Raw genomic sequence first — 21,563 nt, 5'->3', positions numbered from 1 at the left:
ATATTCACGTAAATTGCATATGATATGTACAAGAACAGAATGTAAAATTTAAATATTGGACATTAAGACAACATTTAAATACGGTTTATTACGATGATAACCAACGATGTGTAATGTAAGTCAGTAGAAGTGGAAAACATCAATACATATCATATTTCCATTCCATAATAGCCTCTTGGTGCATCAACAGCAATGTTGATTACTGTGCACGGTACCGGTTGAATAATAAATGCTCTCTGTTGTGTTTCAGGCTCCGCTCCGAAAGGCTCTCAGCTGATGCTTCAGGAGCAGAGGATGTTTCAGATTTTTCCTCCTGCGAAGCTTCCTCAACCATCTCCAGCTCCCTGTCCTCCGCCCCTCTCCCCTTCCTCCTCTTCCTCCAGCACCCCCTCCTCCACTCAGAGGCTGGTGCTGCAGTCGGTGAAGATGGCGTCCGGTCAACAGTTCTTCCGTAAGCCGGACGGTAAACTGGTCCAACTGGTTCCCCTCAGCCAACTGAGAGCCAACAAGAACCTGTTTGTGCAGCAAAGTGAGTAAAAGTGTAAATATGTTGATCATTTTAAAACACACAGTATTTCAGAATCCAGTTTATTGACAGGTTTTTTACACATTTGTTTCGGTGTATGTTGGTGCAAACATAAAAAACATAGGAAAATAAGTTATAGGAGAAAGTCATTTACATCTAATTTAAAGGGGACCTATCATGCAAAATGCACTTTTTGATGTCTTCTCTACATAAAGATGTGTCGGGGAACTCACGCAGCGTGAGAAAGTAAAACCCTCTCTCTTTTCCTCCGTACCCAAATCTCTAAAAACGGGGAACAACGGAGCTGATCCAGATTTGCGTCCGATATGACGTAATATCTGAAATGTGGACCCACGGCCCAATCAGAAACGTTGCTATCGGAAACAATGCCCGACTGTTTTGGACGTAATATGGTCGGTGTTTACATTAGCATCGCTAACACTCAGAGCTAACCTGTACTGGAGAGCATGTGTGTGAAGAAGCAGGAAGTAGAAAGGAACTCACCTTGTGGTATAACCGGCAAGAGAGAAAGCCTTTGAGCTCCAGACTGTTTCAGAGAGAATCCTTGATAATCCATGATATGGCGTTTCATCACGGCAGTGTTTAGTTTAGACAGTAGCTGCCGGATCCCGCATGAGCTCAGCCCCCTCCTCTTTTATTTTTTTAAAGCTTTATACCAGAATCAGCACTTTTGAAACAGGAAGTGAAATAGAGGGATATGAGGCATGGCTAGAATGGGTGATCTGTTTGGTATTTTGAGCAAAACACTTCATAGACATGTTTTTTATATATCGGAAACCTATGCTATTGCCTAAAAATAGCATGATAGGTCCACTTTAAATATACAAAAAAAACTTTTAGTTTTACAATGAATATATGACAAACTGAAATGTATTTAAATACATGTATTACTAACACTTCTAGAATAGGAGACAGTTCATTTATTATACAGACGCATTACAAGCTCAAAACAACCAAATACTGAAAAACGAATCCAACCATCATTATTAAAATATATTGACTGGTTAGTAAAAAGATAATCTCTTCTTACAAATGTTGAAATAAAGTGAATATTGGCCGCTGATCGTTATCTGTATAAATAAAGGTTTGAAATCGGCCGATATTCACTCTCTGTGCTCTCTATAAATGCCGATCAGGAGATCCGATCACATGACGTAACATACATGACACTTTTCTCTGTGCGCGGCAAAACAAGCTCGCCAAAATGCCTTCACGCCCGTGCCTTGTTTGCTACCGTCGACAGACTAACTAACCCCCCAGTGTCAGTAGCCTCTGAATTTCTATCCACCAGGGCGTGCAATGACTTTGCCTTCTTCACTGACAAAATTCAGAAAATCAGACAAGCAGTCAGTGCCTCTGCATCAGGAACAGCAAATGTGTTGTCTCTGTGTCCACATAACATCAAGTCAAACACCATGACACAATTCCATCAGATTAATGATAAAAACCTAGAGGACATTATTCAACTTCTGAAATCCTCCTCCTGCTGCCTCGATATTATTCCAACAGGATTTTTCAAAGATGTTTTGCCCTGCATGGCCTCAGAACTACTTCATATAGTAAACAAATCTCTTCACTCAGGTATTTTTCCAAAGGCCCTGAAAACTGCAGTCATTAAACCGCTCTTAAAAAAGAATAATCTAGATGCTTCAGTAATGAACTATTACAGGCCCATATCAAACCTCCCATTTCTAGGTAAAATCATTGAAAAAGTGGTTTTTCAACAGTTGAGTAATTTCTTGCATTTAAATAACTGTTTCGATGTGTTCCAGTCAGGCTTTCGTCCAAACCACAGCACTGAGACTGCTCTTGTAAAGGTCTTTAACGACATCCACTTAAACACGGACAGTGGCAGAACTTCAGTGTTAGTATTATTAGATCTCAGTGCTGCGTTTGACTCTGTTGACCACAGCATATTACTAGACCGACTGGAAAACTGGGTGGGACTTTCGGAAACAGTTCTAAATTGGTTTGAATCCTACCTAAAGGACAGAAACAACTTTGTTTCTATAGGTACATACACATCTGAGTTGACAAATATGACATGTGGGGTTCCTCAAGGCTCCATCTTGGGGCCTCTTCTCTTTAACGTCTACATGCTACCACTGGCTCAGATAATGAAAAATAACAAAATAAGTTACCATAGCTATGCAGATGACACACACATTTACGTAACAATTTCACCAGGAGACTATGCTCCAATTCAAACACTGAGTAAGTGCATTGAACAAATCAATGACTGGATGTGTCAGAACTTTCTCCAATTAAACAAAGATAAAACTGAGGTAATGGTTTTTGGAGCCAAGGCAGAACGTATAAAAGTTAGCGCTGAGCTTCAGCCTGCAATGTTCAAAACAACAGATAAAGCCAGAAATCTAGGTGTAGTCATGGACTCTGACCTGAGTTTCAACAGTCACATTAAAACAGTTACTAAATCAGCCTACTATCACCTAAAGAACATATCTAGGATTAAAAGACTAATGTCACAGTAGAATTTGGAAAAACTTGTCCATGCCTTTATCTTCAGTAGACTGGACTACTGCAATGGTGTCTTCACAGGTCTCACTAAAACATCTATTAGGAAGCTGCAGCTGATTCAGAACGCCGCTGCTCGAGTCCTCACTGACACTAAGAAAGTGGATCACATCACTCCTGCTCTGAAGTCTTTACACTGGCTTCCTGTGTGTCAAAGAATAGATTTCTAAATACTGCTGCTGGTTTGTAAAGCACTGAATGGTTTAGGCCCACAATACATTACTGACCTCCTGCTAAATGATGAACCATCCAGATCTCTCAGGTCTTCAGGGACTGGTCAGCTTTCTGTCCCCAGAGTCGGAACTAAACATGGAGAAGCAGCGTTCAGTTATTATGCTCCAAACATCTGGAACAAGCTCCCAGAAACCTGCAGGTCCGCTGCAACTCTGACTACTTTTAAATCCAGGCTGAAGACTTTTCTTTTTGTCGCTGCTTTTAATTGAACTATTCATATCTTAGACTGCACTGTAACTTTTATCCATGTACTTTTTCTTTTAATGTTTATTTTATTAGCTTTTCTTTTTAATGACTGATTTTAAATGCCATTTTCTTAATGTTATTTTCCTGTGTCTTTGTTTCTTCCCACAGTCTTTCCTCCTCCATCGCATCCAAATACAGTCATCTTAGCTAAACAACCACCTCCTCAGACCAGCGTACCCTCCTCTTCCTCCTCCTCCTCCTCCTCCTCCCTCATCTCCTCTCACAACACGAGCACCACCCTCCTCTCTCAGACGGGGAAGCACACCTTTAAGATCGTCCGGCCCAGATCCAGCGGGGAGCCCGTCGTCGTCACCTCGACTAAAGTTACCCCCAAAGTGGAGACTTCTGCAGGGTCTCAACCCCCCCCCACCACCCAGGTGAACTGCATCTCCCTCAAACCAGGTCAGGCGGTGGATTTCGGGGTCAAAACAATGACCGTGTCTTCATCTGGAGTCCATCAGAAACCCACCTCTTCAGGAACCAGAGCTCCACCTCCAGAGGTCTTGACCGTCCCCCCTCCAGAGCTGGCCTCCAAACGTATGGATCTGGACATTATCTGTGTGGACGATGACGGCATGGGGCCCCCCTGGTCGGAGACAGAGGGGGCGGGGGAGCAGTCGCTGGACGTGATGAAGGAGGAGGAGGAGTCGAGCAGCGAGACGAACAGCTCGTCAGACTTCGGAGAATATACGGACAGCGACGAAGAGACGAAGCCGGATCTCCAGCAATCGGTAAATATGAACAAGACATAGTAATCGTACATCTTAAGTTTGTCTGTCCGGATTTCCCTTTTTCTTTTTGTATACAAAGATAAAATACAAACGGTAAAAAGTACGAACAATACGAACATTAGGGAGTGATCAGGACTTCACAGTAAAATCATACGTTTGTAAAAATAAAATCTGGCTAATGAGGTTTTACGAAATCAGTCCACTTTCTCCATCAAATAGTTCCAGTTTGTGATTGACAGATGATGTTATCCTCTCCATAATATGAACATTTTTAATGATTGTTTTATATGAGATTTTGGTTCTTCACCAGGAGTTTGAGGATTACGAAATATGCTCATTTCCAGGTTCATATTTGTATTTTGTGTATTTATGTCCCTTTTTTAAAGAAGGGCAATTCAACAGTTCATACTGGGTAGTAGTGAGACATTAAATCACCCACTGACTTCCAGACATCTGTTGCCCAATGTTACGGTACGTCCACACGGCAGCGTCGCGTGCTTCAACGGAGACGCTTCCCATTCACTTTGAATGGGGTGACGCTTTGCCTCTTTTTGCCCACTTTTGCTTCGAAAGTCGAGAAAAGTTCAATTTTTCAAAGCGTCCACGGATGCGCTAGCCAATCAAATCATATTCCAGTACAAGCGCTAGCCAATCAAACCACGTGCTTGTATGTCCGAGGCGGGAGATGTGATTGGTTGTTGGTCGCACGCCAGACACGCCCGCCGGCAAGCTTCAACGCGACGCTGCCGTGTGGACGCACCGTTAGTCAATGGGAAAAAGTCACATTGCGTCACTGACACGGAGGTTGTAGTACCCCCGTTTGGCCACCACGAAAATGTGCTTCTAGGCCTCTCCCACCCTTTATCATTTCTGAAGTGTTAATGCGATCTCCAGAAGTAGAAAAGCTAACGTTAGGCTATGAAGGAAGTAGGGAACAGGAAGTATGAAAATGCTGAGTTTCAGGACTACTTTCCTGCACCTCTCTATTGGAGTCAGAAATGTCGCTGAAGAGTCACAAATATATGATAATATATTGCATATTGTATATAATCAGATTAGGAAAAAGTACTCAGATATTGTACTTGAGTAGAAGTAGTCAGATCTTGTGCTTGAGTAAAAATAGAAGTAGTCAGATCTTGTACAAGAGTAAAATTAGAAGTACTCAGATCTTGAGTAAAAGTAGAAGTACTCGGATCTTGTACTTGAGTAAAGGTAGAAGTACTCAGATCTTGTACTTGAGTAAAAGGAGAAGTACTCAGATCTTGTACTTGAGTAAAAGTAGAAGTATTCAGATCTTGTACTTGAGTAAAAGTAGAAGTACTCAGATCTTGTACTTGAGTAAAAGTAGAAGTACCAGAGTGTAGGAGTGCTCTGTTCCAGTAAAAGTCCTGCATTCAAAATGTTCCTCAAGTGAAAGTAGAAAAGTATTATCATCTAAATATAGTGAAAGTGGCGACAGTAAAAGTAGTCGTTGTGCAGATTGGTCCATTTCAGAATAATATATATGATATGTTTTATAATGATTGATCATGAAAGTGTTCTCAAAGCTGGTGAAGGTGCAGCTAGTCTGAAGTACTTTGTAGACTGCAGGGTAGCTGGTGGATTTACTCCAGGTGGAACTAAAGTCTGATTCAACACTTGATTATATTTCACATCATTCATCCACATCTGTGAAGTAACTGAAGGTGTTAAATACATGTAGTGGAGGAAAAGTACACCATGTACCTCTGAATTGGAGTGGAGTAGAAGTACAAAGTAAAATCAAATGGTTACTTTACACCACTGATTATAATACATGTTGTTTTCGTTCTTTCCGCAGCGCCACCTGCACAACGCGAGGGAGAAACAGCGCCGGAAGGGGTTGCAGACGAAGTTTAATGCTCTGAGTCGAGAGTGTGGCCTGAAGGAAGACAAGAGTTCAAAAGTCTCCACACTGAACACGGTGAGACATCTTCCAACCTGCACACAGCGTTCCCTCTGTTCATTCACATCGTACCGCTCACTCAGATATCACGCTTAAGGTTATTGAGGTATTCGAGTGTGAAGAGTCAAAGCTGGGAAGAGACCGAGGGGTAGACCTAGGACCAGGTGGAGGGATTATATCTCTTCGCTGGCCTGGGAGCGCCTTGGGACCCCCAGTCAGAGCTGGTTGATGTGGCCAGGGAAAGGACCATTTGGGGCTCTCTGCTGGAGCTGCTACCCCGCGACCCGACCACGGATAAGATGGATGGAGGTATTCGAGTGTGAAGAGTAAAAGGTGTTTTGTTTGTATCCCAGGCGAGTAACTTGATCAAGCAGCTGATGCTGACTGAGACCAATCTAGAGGAGAGGAAGAGGATGCTGACGAAGCAAAGAGATAACTTCATCAAATTCATCGCTCCGACAACAGGTAGGAACCCAGAACTCTGGTATACATGGAGAGAAAAAGAAAAATCATAATAAAGAAATTAAAAATGATAATAATACAAATAAACAACGTAATTAAATAATAACTACCGTACTTTTCGGACTATAAAGCGCACCTGCATATGAGCCGCAGCAGCTAAATTGTCCGTCTGTCTTGCTCTCGTTCTGTCTCTCGGTTCCACTTTTACTTAGGCGCGCTACCTGTCTCACTCTTTTCCGGCCTCCAGCTTTTCCTGCTGGAGCCCGCCCCTTAAAGGTGGCGGGCGCGGACCGGTCCTAGAGCCCGTAGAGTTAAAGGTGGTTAATTGTACCTGTAAAATCCATAGATTTAGGAGGTTCCCTAGTGGCCGTTAGCGGTACTACAACAATGGGGGGGAAAGTCGCGGCTTATAGTCCGAAAAGTACGGTAATTAAAAAACATAATGATGATGATGATTAAATAAATACAAATATTAATAAAGACATTTATAATAATGATAAATAACATATTTTAATAAATTAAATAATAACATTAAAAACATGATAAGTGAAGTAATTGAACATTTTACATAATACATTAAAAGCCCCCCTTTTTAATTGTGCTATTGTTTGTTGGAAAAGTTGAGATACTAGTAAATACCAGTGATGACAAATATATTTTAATGCCTTTTTTTATTTATTAAACGTGGAAGAACATGTAAAAGGCCAGGGCTTGGAATTGAAAGCATAATATTAATACTAGGGCTGTCAAGTTAACGCGTTAACGCAAAAAAAAATTGACGCCACTAATTATTTTAACGCGATTAACGCATGTGTATTTTTTTTCCTCGGCCGCCCCGTAGCTTCAGAGCGCATCGAGTTTAAAATACCATCTACAAGCTGATGCTGACAGCCCCGCTCCTGCCGCCCGCTTGCAGCAGACCACACTTCCACGCTCACCGGCAGGCACCGACCGGCCATCGGGAGGACCGGGAGGGTGTGTGTGTGTGTGTGTGGCCCGAGCGAGCGAGAGAGAGACCTTAGTGCATTGTTGTTGTTAGCATCGGGTGCTAGCTAGCTGCGCTAACGGATATAAGGAGCTGTTTCAATGAAAACAGAGGAGCGCTCTATCCACACAACTGCGACGAGCACTTGACTTGATGCAGGAAGCAGACAGCGGGACATTGGAGGAGAAGTCAGCACACTCATGATTGCAGCGTCCAGGCAGCTCCCGTTCGAGCAAATGCCTTGAGTTGCACATAGCTCCAACGATCCCCCCCCCCCACACACACACACACACACACACACACACACACCATTTGTATTGAATGAGAGGTTCCAGGTTGTTGTGTTTAATATTCATGAGAATATTTGTCATTGTTCAAATGATAATAAACATTCGCATAAAGCATATTTGTCCACTCATATGTTGATAAGAGTATTAAAAACTTGAAAAATATTCCTCTAAGGTACATTTAGAACAGATAAAAAATGTGCGATTAATTTGCGATTAATCGCGATTAACTATTTTAATCGACTGACAGCCCTAATTAATACATAAGGTAATTCGATAAATGCAATAATAATAATTAAGAAAAGGATCTGTTATGTCCTCCTCAGTCCCCCCATCTTACTGTTTCTCTCTCTGTTGTGTTCAGAGTAAAATCAGCTGCTTGTGTTTTTGTTTTCAGAAGAGATTGATCAGATGAGCCGTAAATATCACAGATCTCCAGAGTCGACAGAGAGCGACGTGGAGGAGGAACTGCTGGAGGTGGACGAAGTGACGGAAAACTCGTCAAACGATGAGATCCTCGTTACCAAGAACAACAACGTAAGAGATACTTATTTTCTAGCCAAATTAAAAAGACGGGTCTTCAGTTTTAAAAGCTTGCAGACCGGATGTCTGTCGAGCGGTGCAGTGACGCGTCCTAAAACCCGGAAGTGAGTCAGCATTTCACCACTTCCTGTTCCCTCGTCTCAGAGCCAATGGGATCTCTCCGTAGGGTTTAAGAAACTAGCTGAAATCAGGTCTGTGGTTGAGACGCATTGAAGAGACGGATCACGTTTTGTTCTACGACATTAAATCCATCAGCAGTGACCCCGCTGGTGATTTCTGAAGAGTTGACGTGTCTGAAAAACGATGGTTGTTACCGAGTGGCTGAACAGGACTACAGAAGTTGTCGAGGTCGTTGTACGTCATTACGCCGAACACGTGAACACTCCTCTAAGTTAGTTTCTGTTCTGCTTGAAAGCAAGTCCCTGCCTCCTGCAGAGTGTTCCAACAAACGCTTCAACTTGTACCATTTTGAATCTGTATGTTTGAATATGGATCTTAAAGGTAGGGTAGGTAAGAACGGAGAAACCAGCTCGAGTGGCTAGAATTTGAAAATACACAACCGGAAAAAATCTGCCCCTTCCTTCAGACTTCCTCACAGAGCCCCTCCCCCAACACACGAACGCGCACATGACCAATGAGGGCACGAGATAAGTTTGTGCCCAGATGGAAGGCTGACAGGCAGGTAGGCCATCCAGTTACTTTAGCCGGGCCGGCTCAGATGATTGGTCGAGCTTTTTACAGCGCCACGGCTTCCACAGATGATATTTTTTAATGTATTTATTGTATTACTGTTTGTATTTATAACAAAAAGTGTTTCTGAAGTGAATTATCTACCCCACCTTTAAGTTGGTGTGACGTTGAAGTCGTGCTGCTGTACTCGCCTGTAGTTCCTTTATAGCATAACGTTAGCGTTTTGCTTCTGGCCATTAGATTTATGATTCGAACTTTATAAAAGTAGGGTAGCCATGTGGAGATTATCCGGCTGAACAAAACGTGCATTCATCAAACAGATTCGTTTCCACAGACCTTATTTCCAGCTATTTTCCTAAATCCTGTGGAGAAATCCCGTTGCTTTTTTGTCGAGGGAACCGGCAGCTTCCTTCCGGGTCAATACGTCATCCCTGCACCGCTCTGTAGGGTCCATAGTATTGGAGCCACTGCTTCAAAAGGCACGGCTACCTTTAGTTTTCATTATAATATTAAAAGGGGAATTGTTTTTCATTGTTTAGTTTTAAATATATATTTGTTGATAAAACAGTAAACAGACAATATAAAATAAGGACATTACATTTCTAACAAAAAATAATAAAGAAATATAATAGTTATTTAATAATAACAAAAATATGTTTTAGAAGTAGCAGTATATTGCTACAGATTTATTTTAAACAATGTGTGTTTATAAAAAGTTATTTAAATAAATATGACATTCCCTAATAAAAAGACACATTTTAGTAAATTATTTAGTTGAAATTTAGTTCAATCTTGTTCCATGTATCTGTTAATGTTTTGTGTGTGTGTGTCAGGTGGAGGAAGGTGTTCAGAGTTTTGCCATGGAGACGCTGGTGAAGAGGCGGCGGACGAGGAACAAGAGGAACTCAAAGTAAGAATTGATCACCAACATATCATTAAAATATTTTGTATTGACGAAAAAAATGACCGAACAACCGTTGTGTTCTCACGAGACTTGATATATCGTATAAACAAGATCAGCGCCACAGTATCACCTCATACTATATCTTTCTAGAAAAACCCCTGAATGCCTTAAAGGATTAACCGGTGAGTGTAATCTGACGTGTTTGTCGTTATCTTGTGTCAACAGAAGCAGTTTGAGACAAATGAAGCCGGTCGATTTTCACAGCAACTCCCCCGCCTTCAAAGACCTGAGCTCCATGGTGAAGTCCAAAGACTCTCCGAAGACTTTTATGCTCAGAGAGGTGAGACAGGAACCAGAGAGACTTCTTCTTTTACTGACTAACTATTTGGTAGTTATGGCCAAGACCCTGTTTAAAAACTTGATCTCAAATAATATGCATTTATAATATTTAACAGCAGTGTTAGGAAGGCCACATGTTCGCCCTCTAGGGAAGCATCATGTAAACAAACTGGTACTTACTGTATTTGTATTCGGTACACCTGTATTTTGCATCGCAAGCTTTTCTGACAGCTTTACAGTTGCCTTAGGGTGTCTGACTGATACACACACACGCGTTAGTGTAACTTCAGCTTTGTGTACATTAAACACACATTTGAACACAGTTTGTTTTGAGTTTCAGGCTCAGCAGGAGATCCTGAATCTGCAGAACGAGACGGCGAGACTGAAGAGTCTGAAGATCTGTCTGAACCAGAAGAGAGAGAACTTCATCAAAAAGATCAGAGAGAGAACAGGTGAGGAACCAGGTGATGGTTGGGATACAATAGGTATCTTAACATTGCATTTATGTATTTCCCTTTACTGAATGCGTTTGATTATACTCCTTTTAAAAAATATATAAAGCACTTCGATAAGGAAAGTTCATCAGGACAAGCTTTGCCTAATTTATTTTCGAAAAAGTGAGCTGTATCTATGTATATCGTTAGATAATTAAACGTGTGTGTGTGTGTGTGTGTGTGTGTGTGTGTGTGTGTGTGTGTGTGTGTGTGTGTGTGTGTGTGTGTGTGTGTGTGTGTGTGTGTGTGTGTGTGTGTGTGTGTGTGTGTGTGTGTGTGTGTGTGTGTGTGTGTGTGTGTGTGTGTGCAGGTACAACTCAGCAGAGAGTCCAGGGGAGTCTGCAGCAACTGACGTCCAAACACACGACGATTGAGGAGAAGAAGGGGCGCCCAACAGCCAATCAGCTGTCAGCAGAGAGAGGGGGCGGGGCCGTAGACCCTCCAGCATCGAGTGATGACGACATCATAATCACTTCCTCTTTCCCTCAGAAAGATCCTCCCCTTTCTGCTCCAATCAGACAGCAGCTTCAGAGGGTCGTGCAGATGCTGCCGCCCATCATGCCTCCTCCAGCTGTTTCCCACAATGCATCAGGTGAAAGCGACAGGCGCAAGATGGTTCCCAACATCCTATCTCCTCCTGCTGTATCCCACAATGCACCAGTGGAAAGGGACAGGCCCAAGACGGTTCCCAACATCCTGTCTCGCACTAAGAAACCAGCTGTGTTGCCGTGCTATCAGGCTATGTTCCCATTGGTCGGTTCTGCGTTGCCGGGGCAACAGTTTCTGACCTTCAACCCAACGGTGCTGCAGACGTCTCCGTCACCAGGTAACCATCGATCTCTGTCACTCTGGTCTCTGCCGCGACATGCTTTTATTTTGAAGTAATACAATGTCTTCTTCCTGTCTGTAGGCGTGACATCAATCATCAACATCCCTGGTCAGGTGATACATCTCCCCTCTCTGCCCCACCCCTCCACAGGTAACATTTACAGCAGCTATACCACCATAACACTAACTAACTAACCAAACAGGTAACTAAAAGCTCAAATGTACAAGTATCTCAACTAACCATCAAATACAAATTAATTTACTAATGTTCTCACCATACAGGTCAATCATTAACTCACTCACTCACTCACTCACTCACTCACTCACTCACTCACTCACTCAATACACAGGTAACTCAACTAGCTAACTACCTAACTAACCACACAGGTAACTCAACTAGCTAACTAACCACACAGATAACTCAACTAGCTAACTAGCTAACTAACCACACAGGTAACTCAACTAGCTAACTAACCACACAGGTAACTCAACTAGCTAACTAACCACACAGGTAACTCAACTAGCTAACTACCTAACTAACCACACAGATAACTCAACTAGCTAACTAGCTAACTAACCACACAGGTAACTCAACTAGCTAACTAGCCACACAGGTAACTCAACTAGCTAACTACCTAACTAACCACACAGGTAACTCAACTAGCTAACTAACCACACAGGTAACTCAACTAGCTAACTACCTAACTAACCACACAGATAACTCAACTAGCTAACTAGCTAACTAACCACACAGGTAACTCAACTAGCTAACTAGCTAACTAACCACACAGGTAACTCAACTAGCTAACTACCTAACTAACCACACAGGTAACTCAACTAGCTAACTAACCACACAGGTAACTCAACTAGCTAACTAACCACACAGGTAACTCAACTAGCTAACTAGCTAACTAACCACACAGGTAACTCAACTAGCTAACTACCTAACTAACCACACAGGTAACTCAACTAGCTAACTAACCACACAGGTAACTCAACTAGCTAACTAACCACACAGGTAACTCAACTAGCTAACTACCTAACTAACCACACAGGTAACTCAACTAGCTAATTACCTAACTAACCACACAGGTAACTCAACTAGCTAACTAACCACACAGGTAACTCAACTAGCTAACTAACCACACAGGTAACTCAACTAGCTAACTAGCTAACTAACCACACAGGTAACTCAACTAGCTAACTAACCACACAGGTAACTCAACTAGCTAATTACCTAACTAACCACACAGGTAACTCAACTAGCTAACTAACCACACAGGTAACTCAACTAGCTAACTAGCTAACTAACCACACAGGTAACTCAACTAGCTAACTACCTAACTAACCACACAGGTAACTCAACTAGCTAACTAACCACACGGGTAACTCAACTAGCTAATTACCTAACTAAGCACACAGGTAACTCAACTAGCTAACTAACCACACAGGTAACTCAACTAGCTAACTAGCTAACTAACCACACAGGTAACTCAACTAGCTAACTAACCACACAGGTAACTCAACTAGCTAACTAACCACACAGGTAACTCAACTAGCTAACTAACCACACAGGTAACTCAACTAGCTAACTAACCACACAGGTAACTCAACTAGCTAACTAACCACACAGGTAACTCAACTAGCTAACTAACCACACAGGTAACTCAACTAGCTAACTAACCACACAGATAACTCAACTAGCTAATTACCTAACTAACCACACAGGTAACTCAACTAACTAACTAACTAACCACACAGGTAACTCAACTAGCTAACTAGCTAACTAACCACACAGGTAACTCAACTAGCTAACTAACCACACAGGTAACTCAACTAGCTAATTACCTAACTAACCACACAGGTAACTCAACTAGCTAACTAACCACACAGGTAACTCAACTAGCTAATTACCTAACTAAGCACACAGGTAACTCAACTAGCTAACTAACCACACAGGTAACTCAACTAGCTAACTAACCACACAGGTAACTCAACTAGCTAACTAACCACACAGGTAACTCAACTAGCTAACTAACCACACAGGTAACTCAACTAGCTAATTACCTAACTAACCACACAGGTAACTCAACTAGCTAACTAACCACACAGGTAACTCAACTAGCTAATTACCTAACTAAGCACACAGGTAACTCAACTAGCTAACTAACCACACAGGTAACTCAACTAGCTAACTAACCACACAGGTAACTCAACTAGCTAACTAACCACACAGGTAACTCAACTAGCTAACTAACCACACAGGTAACTCAACTAGCTAACTAGCTAACTAACCACACAGGTAACTCAACTAGCTAACTAACCACACAGGTAACTCAACTAGCTAACTAACCACACAGGTAACTCAACTAGCTAACTAACCACACAGGTAACTCAACTAGCTAACTAACCACACAGGTAACTCAACTAGCTAACTAGCTAACTAACCACACAGGTAACTTAACTAGCTAACTAGCTAACTAACCACACAGGTAACTCAACTAGCTAACTAACCACACAGGTAACTCAACTAGCTAACTAACCACACAGGTAACTCAACTAGCTAACTAACCACACAGGTAACTCAACTAGCTAATTACCTAACTAACCACACAGGTAACTCAACTAACTAACTAACTAACCACACAGGTAACTCAACTAGCTAACTAGCTAACTAACCACACAGGTAACTCAACTAGCTAACTAACCACACAGGTAACTCAACTAGCTAACTAACCACACAGGTAACTCAACTAGCTAACTAGCTAACTAACCACACAGGTAACTCAACTAGCTAACTAGCTAACTAACCACACAGGTAACTCAACTAGCTAACTAACCACACAGGTAACTCAACTAGCTAACTAGCTAACTAACCACACAGGTAACTCAACTAGCTAACTAACCACACAGGTAACTCAACTAGCTAACTAGCTAACTAACCACACAGATAACTCAACTAGCTAACTAACCACACAGGTAACTCAACTAGCTAACTAACCACACAGGTAACTCAACTAGCTAACTAACCACACAGGTAACTCAACTAGCTAACTAACCACACAGGTAACTCAACTAGCTAACTAACCACACAGGTAACTCAACTAGCTAACTAACCACACAGGTAACTCAACTAGCTAACTAGCTAACTAACCACACAGGTAACTCAACTAGCTAACTAACCACACAGGTAACTCAACTAGCTAACTAACCACACAGGTAACTCAACTAGCTAACTAACCACACAGGTAACTCAACTAGCTAACTAACCACACAGGTAACTCAACTAGCTAACTAGCTAACTAACCACACAGGTAACTCAACTAGCTAACTAGCTAACTAACCACACAGGTAACTCAACTAGCTAACTAACCACACAGGTAACTCAACTAGCTAACTAACCACACAGGTAACTCAACTAGCTAACTAACCACACAGGTAACTCAACTAGCTAATTACCTAACTAACCACACAGGTAACTCAACTAACTAACTAACTAACCACACAGGTAACTCAACTAGCTAACTAGCTAACTAACCACACAGGTAACTCAACTAGCTAACTAACCACACAGGTAACTCAACTAGCTAACTAACCACACAGGTAACTCAACTAGCTAACTAACCACACAGGTAACTCAACTAGCTAACTAGCTAACTAACCACACAGGTAACTCAACTAGCTAACTAACCACACAGGTAACTCAACTAGCTAACTAGCTAACTAACCACACAGGTAACTCAACTAGCTAGCTAACCACACAGGTAACTCAACTAGCTAACTAACCACACAGGTAACTCAACTAGCTAACTAACCACACAGGTAACTCAACTAGCTAGCTAACCACACAGGTAACTCAACTAGCTAACTAACCACACAGGTAACTCAACTAGCTAACTAACCACACAGGTAACTCAACTAACCAACAACACGTAACTAACCTAATAGTTTCTTAACTAAATAGCAACTTTGCAAATAAATAATTCACCAGTACAAATACCTTGAAACTAACTCATTTACATGCCATCATATTTTACTCATTACTGACTCGTGAACTTATGAAAGTAATTTAGTTGTTTTCTGATCTTACATCCTGACACCAGCTGATCTGTTTTATTATTACAGCTAGAGACTTAAACAACCTGCTTCATTTGGTTCCACCATCAACTGCAGAACACCAACAGATACTACAACAAATACAAGAACAACAACAGCAACAGATCTTACTACAACAAATGCTACAACAACAACAACAACAAGAACCACACGAAAAAACACAAACTCCACCACCTCCCCAGAAAGTGGCTGAAATCCCTCCTGATCCCAGATCCTCTCCGCCTCCACCCTCCAACCAGGGCCCCTCCTCCTCTCCCTGCCCAGGAAAGAGTGCTGATCCTGGGGCTGAGGTCCTGGGAATGAAGGGGTCTCTGGAGCAGCAGCAGAAAGACGAGGAGACAAAAGATGACGAGGGTCTGATGTCCCTCCTCAACGAGATCGACTTCCTCAACCAGCGGACCGTCACCACAGCATCAACAACAACCAGTGTCCTGTTACCGGGGTTGTCGTCAGGGGGCGGAGCTAAAGAGGAGAAAGGAGCCGCGCTGAGCCCCTGGGCCCTAGAGCTGGACTCTGACTCTGAGGAGTCGACAACGACTGAAAACGCTAAAGGTGGAGGTGGCGTCTTGGCTCCGCCCCCTCTGCAGCAGATGAAAGTGGGCGGGGCCGAGAAAGTAATGGAACCCGCCAACAGCGATGGGGAAGAAGAAGAAGAAGGAGGAGGAGGAGAAGAAGAAGAAGAAGAAGAAGAAGGAGGAGGAGGAGGAGGAGGAGAAGAGAAAAAAGATGGCGGCCAGATGGCCTGGAGGCCGATGCCAAGACTAGTTCCTCTGGGGCTGAGAGGAAACCCCCCCAGCTGATGATGTCACAGACTGATGATGATGTCACAGCAAAGTTGGTCATGGGTCGTCTGATTGGCTGTTTGAGTACGGTTTAGTTTCAGCAACAGTAGAGTGGTGAAATGATGACGTTGGCATCACAAGGGCTGCCTCGAAAGAAAAGCAATATTGCAGGAAATAAGATCTGTCGCTAACACATGTTTATGAAACGTACTCGTCTTGTTCAGCAGGATAATCTCCACAAACTAGCGTGATGACATTTAATCGTCTCATTCAGACACCTAAAATTCACCAGTGGGGTATTTACTGCGGTACAATGTCATAAACCAGTGTGGAAATCTGTTCAGCTTGTGTTAAGAAAATAACTTATTTCGTGCTTCTCAACAAAAACCTGTCTGAAAACCGTTGACTTCAAAAGGAGGTAGCCAGATGTTCCAACATTCCTTGTTAGTGTTCTGTGCAGCAGAAGCACCTGACACACCAGAGAGCCAATCGGAAGCCTGGCCTCCTGTAACCATGGCGGCGATTCAGAACTTGTCACACGTCGTTAACAGACGATCAGATCTCATGTTCACCATATTTATGAATGTATCTCTTCACCTCCGTCCTCTTGCGTTTCAGTTGACGCTCTGACTGGCAACGTGCAGCAACTTTTAGGAGAAAGGTTGCCGAGTCATAGTTGCCATGAAAGTTACTCATCATAGGAGAAAGTTGACATTTTCAGTCGTTCAAACTAGTGAGTGAGTGAGTGTGTGTCTGATGTGTAAAACAGTTGCAGTATTTTACCGAGCGCTAAGTTCAATAGGTGGAAATATTTTGAGGAAAATATCAATGTTCACGATAGCACAAAAGGTGAAAAAAAAAACTTGATTTAAATAAAAATTATGCTATTTCTTCTTAAAATATTCCAATTTTATTCTGAAATATTGTTGTGTGTTACGATAGTCATTTAATTGAAAGATTTTCACGACATATATTTCAGTTTCTTTGTTCCGGTCATGTTCCAAAGACATTTTTAACATATAAACACAGGACCTGCTATGGGAATTAAAAGAGTGTGACGTTTCTTTATATTTGAAGAATAACAACACTAAGTCTGTTTACACTCAGCTGTACCTGCGCAGTGTTACCGTGACGATTAAAGGACCAGGCTGGTGTTTTATTGAACATCAGCTCTGTTGCATCAGCTGCTTTTCTTTGTGTGTGTACAGTGTACAGTTGTTTCATTTGTTTTGAATTTTTTTATTTTTGTACGTGTTGAAAAAAAAATTAGATGTAAATATACGTTCTCCATCGGAAGCGACTCGCAGCACATGATACATACTCTGATAATATACCCTAAATAAAGTTTAAATACGAACTCCTGACTTCTCGTTTCTTTGTTTTATAAATACCTGAAAACACTGAATTAGTTTGTAATGTACTTCCTCTGTGCGCTTTATTTTTTTTACAGATTGTTGTATGGAAATAAAGAGAGGTTAAAATAGCTGTTTGTGCAGCTGAAATCTGATCAATCACTATCTTTCTTTCTTTAGTTGACATACAGTATGTTAAAGGTCACCTATCATTCTATGTTTAGGCAACAGCATAGAGTAGGCCTCAGATATATAAAATATATAAAAACATGTCTATGAAGTGTTTTGCTCAAAATACCAAACGGATCACCCATTATAGCCATGCCTCATATCCCTCTATTTCACTTCCTGTTTCAAAAGTGCTGATTTGGGGATAAAGCTTTAAAGAGGAGGGGTCTGAGCTCATGCGGGACCCGGCAGCTACCGTCTAAACTAAATGCTGCCGTGATGAAACTCCATATCATGGATCATCAAGGATCTGAAACAGTCTGGAGCTCAAAGGCTTTCTCTCTTGCAGGTTATACCACAAGGTGAGTTCCTTTCTACTTCCTGCTTCTTCACACACATGCTCTCCAGTACAGGTTAGCTCTGAGTGTTAGCGATGCTAATGTAAACACCGACCATATTACGTCCAAAACAGTCGGGCATTGTTTCTGATGGCAACGTTTCTGATTGGCCCGTGGGTCCACATTTCAGATGTTACGTCATATCGGACGCAAATCTGGATCAGCTCCGTTGTTCCCCGCTTTTAGAGATTTAGGTACGGAGGAAAAGAGAGAGGGGTTTATTTTCTGACGCTGCGTGAGTTCCCCGACACACCGGGGACACATGTTGATGTATAGAAGACATCAACAAGTGCATTTTGCATGATAGGAGACCTTTAAATGCATTGGTTTGACACATTTTCATGTTTTTCAATTTTTTCCATTGTATTGCTTTTGATTAATCTGTATGTATGCTCAAAACCTACAAAACGAAATTAAACAAATATAATTTAAAGATAAAGATGATTCTGAACACTTGTAGTTTCAAGCTGTAGTTTGTAGTTCTGCCGCTGGGTGGCGCTGCTGCACACGGTGTTCGCTACAGCGTCAAATGCGTCAATCTGGATCAGATATGAAGACACCGGAAGTGACTTCACTGTGACTTCACTGTCAAAGTAAAAGTACGGTATTGGCGTGGAAACGGTTAAACCCAAAGGATAAGGTGTTGTTTAAATTACACTTACATTAAGAGAATAACGAACACATTGATCGTGTATATGTGTATATGAGGCTGCAGAGGTAATTCCAGATGATTTAAGAAATTGTAATGGTTAGGTAAAGTAGCACAAACTTGTTTATTTTGTATCCCGAATCCTATGTGCATTTTATTTGTATTTAGTTTGTTTCCTTGTTATGATTTTATGTCAAAGTCGAAAGATTTAAAGAAAGACTGAAGTTATTCTCACCAAGCTACCGCTGAGCTACCAGTCCGAGATATAGTGGTTTTATTTTGAAAAGGCCGGGCGGAAGGGTTTGTGTCGCTGCCGCACGCGGTCTTGACGCTCTGCTCAGTCCGGTCTGTTGCTTGAAGCCGCTTCGCTTCGTGTCTTCGCCGCGGCGGAGGAATAGGATGCGGAGCAGGAGCGGAACCGCAGCCCGTGACCCGGATCAGCCCAGAACCAGGACAGGCTGAACCCTCCTCTTCCGGCAGCATGACAGCAGTGGAGGACAGAGCGATACAGACAGGCTCCAGTAGCCGCTGACAGGGACAGTTAGCCGGACAGCTAGCAGCGCGATGAGCGCGGCGGAGGGAAGCGGCACGATCCGCAGCCGCATCAAGAACCTGCTGCGCTCCCCGTCCATCAAACTGAGGCGGAGGAGCGGCGCGGCGCGGCACAAAGAGGACCTCAGCGACAAGGTACACGCACGCACACACACACGCACACACACACACACACACACACACACACACACACACACACACACACACACACACACACTTGAGCTCAGAACCTCAGATAGTCTGTCAGTGACATATTAATGTTGAACAAGGTACACACACACATCCTTGCGAAGTATGCTGTATAATTTATGTTATTCCTGGTACTATGGGGCAATTTAAAAAGAACAGGCCATGGCCAAAATCATTGGATTTCAGGATATTATCCCAATACTCATCAAAATATGCTTAAACTTTTCATCCTTTTAGTGCAAATTAAACTTAATGAGGGCATCATGAAGTCCCCCTGCATTCATAAAGCATTAATAATAAGGCAACATTGTGTAAGCCTGTTATGTCTTACATGATACATCCCATAAAACATGCTCTATTTTTTAGCCTTTTCAAAGTAACTCGGGATGAAAATGTTCACGATCTGATGTTGGATTTTTTGTTTCCTTTTAATATATGCAATTGCAAACATATGGGCAAGGAAAACAAGTGTCAACAGTACATACATGAAGGTCTCTTATATAAAACGGTCTTCATTCAGAAAGTGCCATTAAACATCTTTGCTTTACAAACTAATGCCTCTGCTCCTCACATCATATTCACATTCACACACAGGCAGCACGACCGACTCCATCAATAATACTGATCTTCAGTATTTCATATTTAATAGATAGGATTCTGTCTGTGTGTGTGTGTGTGTGTGTGTGTGTGTGTGTGCGCGCGGGATGTACTGGGTGCTGCATGGACATTAAGATGGGTATTCACACTCACTGCTTTCTGCTGTGTCGGCATATTTTAAACCCACACACACACACACACACACACACACACACACACACACACACACACACACACACACACACACACACACACACACACACAGAGGCATGCAGCAGTCCTCCGCAGTTTGTTCGACTCAGTTGGAGTCAATAAAGTTTTGAACGTCCGGTCCATTTAAACATTTCAGTTTCATTTCAGTTTCTAACTTTAATACCAACACTTGAATATTATTATTAGTTCTAGTCAATAATATTGTTGATACTTTATGTGTCGATTCACACAATATTGTTGGGATAAGATCTAAGAGAAAAAGAGAAATTCAAGTAAAACAGGCAACGTTTTCTAGTATTTTCAAGTTAAAAACATCTCAAAATAAGGTTATTACTACTCTTATAGGCTGGATGGTGGTGTGGAAGACTAACACTGCCATTATTTGAAAGATGTTGTCATTGAGTGCAGTCTTGCAGGTTCAATGCTCAGTGAAACAGTAATAACACACACACACACACACACACACACACACACACACACACACACACACACTGAGAGCATCCTGTCCGTCAGGTTGTTCCTGCCTGTTTGTCCCTGCAGGGTTTCCATCCATCTGTCAGCAGCTTCAGTCAGTCGGCCTGTAAAAACTCCCACAATGCTTCGAGCTGTGTGTGTGTGTGTGTGTGTGTGTGTGTGTGTGTGTGTGTGTGTGTGTGTGTGTGTGTGTGTGTGTGTGTGTGTGTGTGTGTGTGTGTGTGTGTGTGTGTGTGTGTGTGTGTGTGTGTGTGTGTGTGTGTGTGTGTGTGTGTGTGTGTGTGTGTGTGTGTGTGTGTGTGTGTGTGTGTGTGTGTGTGTGTG

General features: G+C 42.3%; 2 protein-coding genes across 8 annotated transcripts in view; both read left to right on the top strand.

The window, feature by feature from the left end:
* Window positions 1-17,998, top strand: part of LOC117443257 (MAX gene-associated protein) — a 34,830-nt gene extending 16,832 nt beyond the window's left edge. For 3 of the 5 annotated variants that reach the window (XM_034079224.2, XM_034079223.2, XM_034079222.2), the window contains exons 16-26: window positions 251-529; window positions 3,671-4,293; window positions 6,113-6,235; window positions 6,571-6,682; window positions 8,349-8,488; window positions 10,018-10,094; window positions 10,314-10,428; window positions 10,768-10,879; window positions 11,232-11,747; window positions 11,832-11,900; window positions 15,875-17,998. In XM_034079224.2, coding sequence (XP_033935115.1) covers window positions 251-529; window positions 3,671-4,293; window positions 6,113-6,235; window positions 6,571-6,682; window positions 8,349-8,488; window positions 10,018-10,094; window positions 10,314-10,428; window positions 10,768-10,879; window positions 11,232-11,747; window positions 11,832-11,900; window positions 15,875-16,665 — 2,957 coding nt within the window. In that variant the 3' untranslated portion in view covers window positions 16,666-17,998. Of the gene's footprint in view, window positions 1-250; window positions 530-3,670; window positions 4,294-6,112; window positions 6,236-6,570; window positions 6,683-7,520; window positions 7,639-8,348; window positions 8,489-10,017; window positions 10,095-10,313; window positions 10,429-10,767; window positions 10,880-11,231; window positions 11,748-11,831; window positions 11,901-15,874 lie in introns of those variants that run through there. The other 2 variants (XM_034079225.2, XM_071202564.1) reach the window with 2 other exon arrangements.
* Window positions 17,999-19,551: 1,553 nt separating this feature from the next.
* Window positions 19,552-21,563, top strand: part of mapkbp1 (mitogen-activated protein kinase binding protein 1) — a 66,710-nt gene continuing 64,698 nt past the window's right edge. For all 3 annotated transcript variants that reach the window (XM_034079231.2, XM_034079228.2, XM_034079227.2), the window contains exon 1: window positions 19,552-19,901. In XM_034079231.2, the coding sequence (XP_033935122.1) occupies window positions 19,779-19,901 (123 nt within the window). In that variant the 5' untranslated portion in view covers window positions 19,552-19,778. The remainder of the gene's footprint in view (window positions 19,902-21,563) is intronic.

Source organism: Pseudochaenichthys georgianus, unplaced genomic scaffold (genome assembly GCF_902827115.2).
Source record: "Pseudochaenichthys georgianus unplaced genomic scaffold, fPseGeo1.2 scaffold_570_arrow_ctg1, whole genome shotgun sequence".
Classification (NCBI taxonomy): domain Eukaryota; kingdom Metazoa; phylum Chordata; class Actinopteri; order Perciformes; family Channichthyidae; genus Pseudochaenichthys; species Pseudochaenichthys georgianus.
This window is presented reverse-complemented; position numbering and strand designations above follow the sequence as displayed.